Source organism: Coregonus clupeaformis, chromosome 20 (genome assembly GCF_020615455.1).
Source record: "Coregonus clupeaformis isolate EN_2021a chromosome 20, ASM2061545v1, whole genome shotgun sequence".
In the NCBI taxonomy this organism is placed as follows: Eukaryota; Metazoa; Chordata; class Actinopteri; order Salmoniformes; family Salmonidae; genus Coregonus; species Coregonus clupeaformis.
Window position 1 is genome coordinate 32,408,649 of NC_059211.1, and position 12,496 is coordinate 32,421,144.

A 12,496-nucleotide genomic window follows, 5' to 3' on the forward strand; every position below is an offset into this window, starting at 1 on the left:
TGAAAGTTTCTTCAAGTGCATTCTCAAAACCCATCAAGCGATATGATGAAACTGGCTCACATGAGGACCGCCACAGGAAAAGAAGACCCAGAGTTCCCTCTAATGCAGAGGATAAATGCATTAGAGTTACCAGCCTCAGAAATCGGCAATTAACTGCACCTCAGATTGCAGCCCAAATAAATGCTTCACAGAGTTCAAGTAACAGACACATCTCAACATCAACTGTTCAGAGGGGACTGCGTGAATCAGGCCTTCATGGTCGAATTGCTGAAAAGAAACCACTACTAAAGGACACCAATAAGAAGAAGAGACTGGCTTGTCCAAGAAACACGAGCAATGGACATTAGACTGGTGGAAATGTGTACTTTGGTCTGATGAGTCCAAATGTGAGATTTTTGGTTCCAACCGCCATGTCTTTGTGAGACGCAGAGTAGGTGAACGGATGATCTCGGCATGTGTGGTTCCCGCCGTGAAGCATGGAGGAGGAGGTGTGATGGTGTGGGGGTGCTTTGCTAGTGACACTGTCTGTGATTTATTTAGAATTCAAGGCACACTTAACCAGCATGGCTACCACAGCATTCTGCAGTGATACGCCATCCCATCTGGTTTGGGCTTAGTGGGACTATCATTTGTTTTTCAACAGGACAATGACCCAACACACCTCCAGGCTGTGTAAGGGCGATGTGACCAAGAAGTAGAGTGATGGAGTGCTGCATGAGATGACCTGGCCTCCACAATAATCCGACCTCAACCCAATTGAGATGGTTTGGGATGAGTTGGACCGCAGAGTGAAGGAAAAGCAGCCAACAAGTGCTCAGCATATGTGGGAACTCCTTCAAGACTGTTGGAAAAGCATTCCAGGTGAAGCTGGTTGAGAGAATGCCAAGAGTGTGCAAAGCTGTCATTAAGGCAAAGGGTGGCTACTTTGAAGAATCTAAAATCTAAAATATATTTTGATTTGTTTAACACTTCTTTGGTTACTACATGATTCCATATGTGTTATTTCATAGTTTTGATGTCTTCATTCTTATTCTACAATGTAGAAAATAGTAAAAAATAAAGAAAAACCCTTGAATGAGTAGGTGTGTACAAACTTTTGACTGGTACTGTAAGTATTCAGACCCTTTACTCTGGACTTTGTTGAAGCTCCTTTGGCGCTACAAGCCTGGCACACCTGTATTTGGGGAGTTTCTCCCATTCTTCTCTGCAGATCCTCTCAAGCTCTGTCAGGTTGGATGGGGAGCGTCACTGCACAGCTATTTTCAGGTCTCTCCAGTGCTGTTTGATCAGGTTCAAGTCTGGGCTCTGGCTGGGCCACTCAAGGACATTCAGAGACTTGTCCCGAAGCCACTCCTGCATTGTCTTGGCTGTGTGCTTAGGGTCGTTGTCCTGTTGGAAGGTGAACCTTCATCCCAGTCTGAGGTCCTGAGTGCTCTGGAGCAGGTTTTCATCAAGGATCTCTTTGTAATTTGCTCCGTTCATCTTTCCCTCGATCCTGACTAGTCTTCCAGTCCCTGCTGCTGAAAAACATCCCCACAGCATGATGCTGCCACCACGCTTCACCGTAGGGATGGTGCCAGGTTTCCTCCAGATGTGACGCTTGGCATTCAGGCCAAAGAGTTCAATCTTGGTTTCATCAGACCACCACCTTGTTTCTCATGGTCTGAGTCCTTTAGGTGCCCTTTGGCAAACTCCAAGCGGGCTTTCATGTGCCTTTTACTGAGTGGCTTCCGTCTGGCCACTCTACCATAAAGGCCTGATTGATGAAGTGCTGCAGAGATGGTTGTCCTTCTGGAAGGTTCTCCCATCTCCACAGAGGAACTCTGGAGCTTTGTCAGACCATCGGGTTCTTGGTCACCTCCCTGACCAAGGCCCTTCTCCCCCGATTGCTTAGTTTGGCCGGGCGGCCAGCTCTAGGAAGAGTCTTGGTGGTTCCAAACTTCTTCCATTTAAAAAGAATGATGGAGGCCACTGTGTTCTTGGGGACCTTCAATGCTGCAGACATTTTTTGGTACCCTTCCCCAGATCTGTGCCTCAACACAATCCTGTCTCGGAGCTCTACGGACAATTCCTTCAACCTCATGGCTTGGTTTTTGCTCTGACATGCACTGTCAACTGTGGGACCTTATATAGACAGGTGTGTGCCTTTCCAAATCATGTCCAATCAATTGAATTTACCACAGGTGGACTCCAATCAAGTTGTAGAAACATCTCAAGGATGATCAGTGGAATCAGGATGCACCTGAGCTCAATTTCGAGTCTCATAGCAAAGGGTCTGAATACTTATGTAAATAAGGTATTTCAGTTTTACATTTTAAGAAATTTGCAACAAAAAAATTAAATCTGTTTTTGCTTTGGCATTATGGGGTATTGTGTGTAGATTGATGATGATTTTTTTTGTTTTAATCAATTTTAGAATAAGGTTGTAACGTAACAAAATGTGGAAAAAGTCAAGCGGTCTGAATACTTTCCGAATGTACTGTATGTCTAGATGTTTTAGGGACTAGATGGAAATGAGCTATTAGCTAAATCTGGTACAACACATGTTTTCTCAGTGCTCTGAGACTTGTTTTTGATGTACATTGTCCCTGCCAAATAAACGTAATAAATAAATAAATACAAATGACAAAAGAACTGGCCAGATTACCAGATTACAAGTGGAAAGGGATATTTATCACAATTACCACCTGGACCACCAGTCTTATAATCCTCTATGATCCAGACCAGTCTGCACTAGAGGACCTTACTCAGGATTAGGGTGGCAAAATTCTGTTAAAGCCCCTGTGCAGTCTTTGTAAAAAAACAACAACAAAACATAAAAATATGTCTCATAAATCAGTATGTGTTTATTTAATGAAAATAACTCCAAAATATATTTGTTATCATTCATTTCCCTGAGCCTCATTTGGCCCTTGAAATGCTCAGTGTCACGCCCTGGCTCTGGGGACTATGTTATGTTGAGCCAGGGTATGTAATCTATGTTTGTATATCTATGTGGGCCTGAGTGACTCCCAATCAGAGGCAACGAGTGTCAGCTGGTTGTCTCTGATTGGGAGCCATATTTAACTATCGGTCTTTTCACTTTGTGTTGTGGTTTCTTGTTCCTTTTGGTTTGTGTGTATCGAAGGACTTCACGTTTCGTTCGTTGTTTTGATCGGGTGATCTGTTTAATAAATAATATGTACGCATTCAACGCTGCGCATTGGTCCTCCTCCTTAAGCGATCGTGACAGAAGAAACCACCAAGACAGGACCAAGCAGCATGAAGAGGAGAGTGGATGGACCTGGGATCAGTGGAGTAGGAGTCTCAACTGGGCCCAGCCAAGCGAAGAGCAGAAAGGTTGGACTTTGAAGCAGTGGAGTGAGAGTCTGGCGAGAACTAGGGAGGCCTGGACCACGGGGAGGAGAGAACCCCAGAACATTTTTAGGGGGGGGCTCACGACGTGGACAACGGGGCAGCCGGAGGCCGCGATGGAGCGGTCCAGCGGGTGTGCAGAGGAGGCCGCCAGGTTAAGGGGGCCACTGGTCACAGAGGAGAGGGAAAGTGTGGAGGCACGGCGAGAGGTACTGGGGTGTATTACCAGTCCGGTCCGGCCCGTTCCTGATCCCTGCATAGGGCCAGTGGCGTGTGTCCCCAGTACGGTTCGGCCTGTTCCTGCCTCTCGCACCGAGCCTGTGGTGCGCGTCGTCAGCCCTGTCCGGCCCGTTCCTGCTCTCCGTACCAAGTCGGTGGTGCGCGTCGCCAGCCCGGTCCGGCCCATTCCTGCTCCCCGCACCAAGTCTGTGGTGCGTTTCGTCAGCCCGGATCGGCCCGTTCCTGCTCCCCGCACCAAGTCAGGGGTGCGCCTCGACAGCCCGGCTCGGCCCGCTCCTGCTCCCCACACCAAGCCAGTGGTGTGCGTCGTCAGCCCGGCTCGGCTCGTTCCTGCTCCCCGCACCAAGTCAGGGGTGCGCTTCGACAGCCCGGCTCGGCCCGCTCCTGCTCCCCACACCAAGCCAGTGGTGTGCGTCGTCAGCCCGGCTCGGCTCGTTCCTGCTCCCCGCACCAAGTCAGGGGTGCGCTTCGACAGCCCGGCTCGGCCCGCTCCTGCTCCCCACACCAAGCCAGTGGGGTGCGTCGTCAGTCCGGCACGGCCCGTGCCTGTTCTCCGCACCAAGTCTGTGGTGCGTTTCGTCAGCCCTGTCCGGCCCGTTCCTGCTCTCCGCACCAAGTCTGTGGTGCGCGTCGTCAGCCCGGTTCGGCCCGTTCCTACTCCACGCACCAAGCCTACGGTGTGCGTCGACAGCCCAGCCCGGCCCGTTCCTGCTCTCCGCACCAAGTTTGTGGTGCGCGTCGCCAGCCCAGTCCGGCCCATCCAAGCTCCCCGCACCAAGCCAGTGGTGTGCGTCGTCAGTCCGGCACGGCCCGTGCCTGCTCTCCGCACCAAGTCTGTGGTGCGTTTCGTCAGTCCAGCACAACCCGTGCCTGGGTCATGTCCGGGCCGGATCCGCCGCCGAGGCGGAGTGCCCACCCGGTCCCTCCCCTGTTGCGGTTGTTTGGCGCGGTCGGAGTCCGCGCCTTTGGGGGTACTGTCACGCCCTGGCTCTGGGGACTATGTTATGTTGAGCCAGGGTATGTAATCTATGTTTGTATATCTATGTGGGCCTGAGTGACTCCCAATCAGAGGCAACGAGTGTCAGCTGGTTGTCTCTGATTGGGAGCCATATTTAACTATCGGTCTTTTCACTTTGTGTTGTGGTTTCTTGTTCCTTTTGGTTTGTGTGTATCGAAGGACTTCACGTTTCGTTCGTTGTTTTGATCGGGTGATCTGTTTAATAAATAATATGTACGCATTCAACGCTGCGCATTGGTCCTCCTCCTTAAGCGATCGTGACACTCAGTCTCATCGTGTGGGAGTTAGGGAACAAATTTGAAGATTAGGAAATTACGTTTTTAACTACACTGCCCCTTTAACCTTTCCCGAAATTCCCAGATTTTCCTGAAATGCTGGTAGCAAGATTCCCGGAATCAAAGGGAATAGGCAGGAAATCCAGAATCCCCCAAACAGAATTTCTGAAAAACCTAAGAAAATTATCAGAATTTTGCAACCCCTAGACAAAATTATAAATGGTGCATTGGTAGATTGCAATGGGAGACAGCTATGAAAATCATGGACTGTCACTGTGTTAGTTAATGAAAGTGTCACACAAACCAGGCATATTTCACATTTGAATAGTTTATTAAACAATGTCCATTTTACTTCCCAAGTATTCTCTCCAACAGAGTGTGATTGACAGACAGTTGACGTTAAAAGAGAAAATAAAATGTTGAGGAGGAGGAAGAAGAAGAGGAGGTGAGGAGTACAGAGTACATAGCAGCTGACTCCCACCTTACTTATGTTCAATATCAGTCATATTAATTACATTAATAATTATAATAACAGTATGGACACTGACTATAAGAAGAACATGTGTAGTAACAAATAACAAATGAGAACCAACAGTAATCATCGAAAACAAAGATATCTAAGAGATTTCAAATCATATCTCTTATAAGTGGAAACTTTTTTTAAGGTAAATATTGTAAATCCTTTCTGTAAGTATTTCATGTATATTCTTTCATGTTTCATTTTTTTAGTAACTTTATGTTTTTAAAAGAGTGGTGACCCAAAGTTCTGCATGCTGATTGGTCGATTTGCTGGGTCAATGCATGACATCACTGCATTCTATTCTATCTACTGCCACCCCTTACACACACACACACACACACACACACACACACACACACACACACACACACACACACACACACACACAACTAGTTACACCATCATCCTGTCTATGGTATCTTATCTTTCTATAGCATCTCAGCATGGGAAACAACTCACCAGAGCTAAACGTATCAGCGGCCAGAAGTGTTGCAGTTGTCTTGGTAAGGAAACACTTTGTGTGCGTCCCAAATGGCACCCTGTTCCCTATATAATGTACTACTTTTGACCAGGGCCCACCAGCGTTATGTCAAAAGTAGTGCAATATATAAGGAATAGGGTGCCATTTGGGATGCACATTTGATCATAAGAAGAGTTGATGATGGTACACATTTCTGTTGTTTAAATGTTCTTTAGAGAAACACTAAGAAGGCCGATTCACAGGTGGAGAAAGAGACCTCTATCGAAAAACTTTACCATCATTGTCTGGCTCACACACATAGAACATAATAATACAAACAAAAGGGGAAAACAAAAACAACAACACCCTGTTGTTACAATTATTTCCACAGCTGTTTCCCATAGTTACATACTGTATGTGTGATGCTTTATTTACTTGTGTTGTTATGGTAATCTTGTTGTATTTTACAGGTTGGTCTGTACAGTGGGTCAATGTACACGTTGGTCATGTTCTGTGTAGTGTGTGTGTGTGTGTGTGTGTGTGTGTGTATATAAGGATACAGTGGGTTAAGGTGACAGAGGAAACATAACAACCCTATCTCTCCTCTCTCTCTCCTTCACTGATCCACTTTATCTCTTTAGATTGAGATGCTTTTTATTGTCATATACACCCAATTTAACATAGAAAATATAATTCTACCACAAATACACACGCAATATTTTAGTGTGTGAGAGCGCCAAATACACACACACACACACAATATGTGATTGTGTGAAAGCTTCAAGTAAACACACACACACAATACCTGAGTGTATGAGAGATTCAAATACACACACACGCAATATGTGATTGTGTGAAAGCTTCAAGTACACACACACACACACACACACACACACACAGTGTATGAGAGCTTCCGTGAACGTAAGAGCGTGAGAGTCCTTCTGCGAGAATGGTAATTAGGCTAAGAATGATGTGTGTGTGTGTGTGTGTGTGGTGTTAAGGGATGGGAGGTTCACAAGCATCCATTCGTATAAACATGTCACCAAAAAATGCAACACAAATGAACAGAACTAAAAAACAGCAGGCCTTTACTCTCAGACACACAAAGACACCTACTGTACACTTCAGAGTCACATATCAACATGTATGTGCATATGAACATGTGATGTATATGCCCTATTATATTGAAAACACAAACACACACAAGCACATACATGCCTGCACGTACACACACATTCATTCAAAGAAACATAAAGACAAAGTGCATCCCAAAAGGCACCCTATTCCCTATATAATACACTACTTTTGACAAAAAGTAGTGTACTATAAAGGGAATAGAGGGCCATTTGGGACACACACAGACATTCTGAACCATAAAGTATACTGTCTAAGAAGAAGGCATTAAGGAAATTTTGCTGAAATAAATACAAATAAATTAAATTATATAAAACAGTGGGTTAAAAAACATTAAAACTCTGTTAAATACAACAAATCATCAATTAATAAAACAAAAAACACATATCTTTAAAAATAATAATCCATACCAAGTCACATCTGCTAATAGAAAAAATACTTTTGTACGGGTCCAAAAGACAGACAGTACTTTGACTACCTGTAGGCTTGGTGCGTTTCGTCAGCCCTGTCCGGCCCGTTCCTGCTCTCCGCACCAAGTCTGTGGTGCGCGTCGTCAGCCCGGTTCGGCCCGTTCCTACTCCACGCACCAAGCCTACGGTGTGCGTCGACAGCCCAGCCCGGCCCGTTCCTGCTCTCCGCACCAAGTTTGTGGTGCGCGTCGCCAGCCCAGTCCGGCCCATCCAAGCTCCCCGCACCAAGCCAGTGGTGTGCGTCGTCAGTCCGGCACGGCCCGTGCCTGCTCTCCGCACCAAGTCTGTGGTGCGTTTCGTCAGTCCAGCACAACCCGTGCCTGGGTCATGTCCGGAGCCGGATCCGCCGCCGAGGCGGAGTGCCCACCCGGTCCCTCCCCTGTTGCGGTTGTTTGGCGCGGTCGGAGTCCGCGCCTTTGGGGGGGGGTACTGTCACGCCCTGGCTCTGGGGACTATGTTATGTTGAGCCAGGGTATGTAATCTATGTTTGTATATCTATGTGGGCCTGAGTGACTCCCAATCAGAGGCAACGAGTGTCAGCTGGTTGTCTCTGATTGGGAGCCATATTTAACTATCGGTCTTTTCACTTTGTGTTGTGGTTTCTTGTTCCTTTTGGTTTGTGTGTATCGAAGGACTTCACGTTTCGTTCGTTGTTTTGATCGGGTGATCTGTTTAATAAATAATATGTACGCATTCAACGCTGCGCATTGGTCCTCCTCCTTAAGCGATCGTGACACTCAGTCTCATCGTGTGGGAGTTAGGGAACAAATTTGAAGATTAGGAAATTACGTTTTTAACTACACTGCCCCTTTAACCTTTCCCGAAATTCCCAGATTTTCCTGAAATGCTGGTAGCAAGATTCCCGGAATCAAAGGGAATAGGCAGGAAATCCAGAATCCCCCAAACAGAATTTCTGAAAAACCTAAGAAAATTATCAGAATTTTGCAACCCCTAGACAAAATTATAAATGGTGCATTGGTAGATTGCAATGGGAGACAGCTATGAAAATCATGGACTGTCACTGTGTTAGTTAATGAAAGTGTCACACAAACCAGGCATATTTCACATTTGAATAGTTTATTAAACAATGTCCATTTTACTTCCCAAGTATTCTCTCCAACAGAGTGTGATTGACAGACAGTTGACGTTAAAAGAGAAAATAAAATGTTGAGGAGGAGGAAGAAGAAGAGGAGGTGAGGAGTACAGAGTACATAGCAGCTGACTCCCACCTTACTTATGTTCAATATCAGTCATATTAATTACATTAATAATTATAATAACAGTATGGACACTGACTATAAGAAGAACATGTGTAGTAACAAATAACAAATGAGAACCAACAGTAATCATCGAAAACAAAGATATCTAAGAGATTTCAAATCATATCTCTTATAAGTGGAAACTTTTTTTAAGGTAAATATTGTAAATCCTTTCTGTAAGTATTTCATGTATATTCTTTCATGTTTCATTTTTTTAGTAACTTTATGTTTTTAAAAGAGTGGTGACCCAAAGTTCTGCATGCTGATTGGTCGATTTGCTGGGTCAATGCATGACATCACTGCATTCTATTCTATCTACTGCCACCCCTTACACACACACACACACACACACACACACACACACACACACACACACACACACACACACACACACACACAACTAGTTACACCATCATCCTGTCTATGGTATCTTATCTTTCTATAGCATCTCAGCATGGGAAACAACTCACCAGAGCTAAACGTATCAGCGGCCAGAAGTGTTGCAGTTGTCTTGGTAAGGAAACACTTTGTGTGCGTCCCAAATGGCACCCTGTTCCCTATATAATGTACTACTTTTGACCAGGGCCCACCAGCGTTATGTCAAAAGTAGTGCAATATATAAGGAATAGGGTGCCATTTGGGATGCACATTTGATCATAAGAAGAGTTGATGATGGTACACATTTCTGTTGTTTAAATGTTCTTTAGAGAAACACTAAGAAGGCCGATTCACAGGTGGAGAAAGAGACCTCTATCGAAAAACTTTACCATCATTGTCTGGCTCACACACATAGAACATAATAATACAAACAAAAGGGGAAAACAAAAAACAACAACACCCTGTTGTTACAATTATTTCCACAGCTGTTTCCATAGTTACATACTGTATGTGTGATGCTTTATTTACTTGTGTTGTTATGGTAATCTTGTTGTATTTTACAGGTTGGTCTGTACAGTGGGTCAATGTACACGTTGGTCATGTTCTGTGTAGTGTGTGTGTGTGTGTGTGTGTGTGTGTGTGTATATAAGGATACAGTGGGTTAAGGTGACAGAGGAAACATAACAACCCTATCTCTCCTCTCTCTCTCCTTCACTGATCCACTTTATCTCTTTAGATTGAGATGCTTTTTATTGTCATATACACCCAATTTAACATAGAAAATATAATTCTACCACAAATACACACGCAATATTTTAGTGTGTGAGAGCGCCAAATACACACACACACACACAATATGTGATTGTGTGAAAGCTTCAAGTAAACACACACACACAATACCTGAGTGTATGAGAGATTCAAATACACACACACGCAATATGTGATTGTGTGAAAGCTTCAAGTACACACACACACACACACACACACACACACAAGTGTATGAGAGCTTCCGTGAACGTAAGAGCGTGAGAGTCCTTCTGCGAGAATGGTAATTAGGCTAAGAATGATGTGTGTGTGTGTGTGTGTGTGGTGTTAAGGGATGGGAGGTTCACAAGCATCCATTCGTATAAACATGTCACCAAAAATGCAACACAAATGAACAGAACTAAAAAACAGCAGGCCTTTACTCTCAGACACACAAAGACACCTACTGTACACTTCAGAGTCACATATCAACATGTATGTGCATATGAACATGTGATGTATATGCCCTATTATATTGAAAACACAAACACACACAAGCACATACATGCCTGCACGTACACACACATTCATTCAAAGAAACATAAAGACAAAGTGCATCCCAAAAGGCACCCTATTCCCTATATAATACACTACTTTTGACAAAAAGTAGTGTACTATAAAGGGAATAGAGGGCCATTTGGGACACACACAGACATTCTGAACCATAAAGTATACTGTCTAAGAAGAAGGCATTAAGGAAATTTTGCTGAAATAAATACAAATAAATTAAATTATATAAAACAGTGGGTTAAAAAACATTAAAACTCTGTTAAATACAACAAATCATCAATTAATAAAACAAAAAACACATATCTTTAAAAATAATAATCCATACCAAGTCACATCTGCTAATAGAAAAAATACTTTTGTACGGGTCCAAAAGACAGACAGTACTTTGACTACCTGTAGACGGAGACAGACAGGTACATTTGTAAACGACAGACAGACAGACAGACAGACAGACAGACAGACAGACAGACAGACAGACAGACAGACAGACAGACAGACAGACAGACAGACAGAGGTGGACGGATCTCAATTCAGACATTCAGAAATCATGTCAGTATGAGAGTATGGAGGTGTATGTAGTCTTGAGGATGTGTTGAGGGGTAGGTGATGAGGAGTGAAGCGGGGTGAAGCGGGGTGATGAGGGGTGAAGAGGGGTGAGTGAGGAGGGGTGAAGAGGGGTGAGGAGGGGTGAGGGGCTCTAGGGGTAGAGGCTGTGTGGTTGTCTAAGGGGTCAGAGGGGTGAAGGGGGCAGAAGGGGCTATGGGGATGGGTGGTAGGGTGGTAGGGTGTGCAGGGGGTGAATCAGTAGTTCTAAAGTCTCACAGGAAGTTCTGTGGCACGGTGTCTGACATCCTTTCCTGTTGTGACAGACACGGTTGATTGGCAGTGCTGCGGTGATCCCCTCTAAAACCTGCCCTGGACCGACCCCGCCGTCCAAAACAACAAAATAAATAACTTTATCGACATCAGTTGGTTGGTGACAACAGTGCAGACGGACAGACGGGGCTTCATGGCAGTTTGACTGTAGCTCTGGGCTTGGAGCTGATAGGTGGACCGACGCCCTCATTCTAGAACTCACAGCGAATCAGGAGAGGGGGAAGCAGACGTGATTGGTATGGGGAGAGAGGCGGGGACTGGGGAGGGGACAGCACCAAAACATGTCGTAGCGTGATAGCCGTTTGGGTGGGAAGGGAGTTAAACAGCTTTGTGTGTGTGTGCGTGCGTCATTGTGTGTATGTATGACAATGTAGACTGAGTATATCTCAATAAAGATATAGGTTGATCCCATCGATCTTGTACTGTGTTGGTCAGCCATTTGTCACTCTAAACTTTGCCATTGTGTGTATGGATGTGTACTGTACAAGTGAGAGTATGTGTGTGTGTGTAAATGTACATGTGAGAGTATGTCTATGTGAGTGTGTGTGTAACCCTGTACATCAGTGTGTGTGAGATGCAAGTCCCTGTGTGTAGTGTGGGGGGTAGAGGTTAGAGGTCAGAGGTCAGGGGTCAGGCTCAGACTGGGTTGAGGCTCCGTCGGGGAGGTAGGGGGTCATCCTGTCCTGTGTGGATGGTTTGGGGGGCAGTAGTTGTAATTGGGGGGTTATAGCAGGATTTAGGGGGCAGTAGTTGGAGTTGGGGGGTGTCCCAACTAGTTGGTCGGGGGTACAGTTATTGTTGGGGGGCTAGAGCAGGGTCTGGGGGGCAGGTGGGGCCTTGGGGGATTTAGGGGTACAGTCGAAGTTGGGGGGCGTCCCGTGTGGTTGTTTCAGGTTGAGTAGTTTAAAGTGGGGGGCTATAGCAGGGAGGGGGTCCCTTGTCATTGGCCTGGGTACAGGAGCAGGGTTTGGGGGGCTATAGCAGTCCGTCCATGAAGCTGGTGTCGAGGCGCTGGATGAGCACGCGGATGAAGGACATCTCTTTGCGTGTGTTCTCAAAGATGACGCGTGGGTCATCTGACTGGCAGCGCAGGCAGTTAGGAGCCATCACCATGGCCAGGTTGTTCACATCCATCTTAGTGATCACCACGTTGACAGGCTGGCCAAACACCTGGGGAGAGAGAGAGATGATGGGTGTA

At 45.6% G+C, this 12,496-nt stretch overlaps 1 protein-coding gene across 1 annotated transcript in view; it reads right to left on the reverse strand.

The window, feature by feature from the left end:
- Positions 1 to 6,246: 6,246 nt before the first annotated feature.
- The window catches only part of LOC121533891 (rho GTPase-activating protein 39-like), a 155,363-nt gene continuing 149,113 nt past the window's right edge, over positions 6,247 to 12,496 (reverse strand). The window contains exons 14-15 of the mRNA XM_045205461.1: positions 10,816 to 12,468; positions 6,247 to 7,479 (exon numbers count right to left, since the gene is read on the reverse strand). Of these exons, the coding sequence (XP_045061396.1) occupies positions 12,274 to 12,468 (195 nt within the window). The 3' untranslated portion in view covers positions 6,247 to 7,479; positions 10,816 to 12,273. The remainder of the gene's footprint in view (positions 7,480 to 10,815; positions 12,469 to 12,496) is intronic.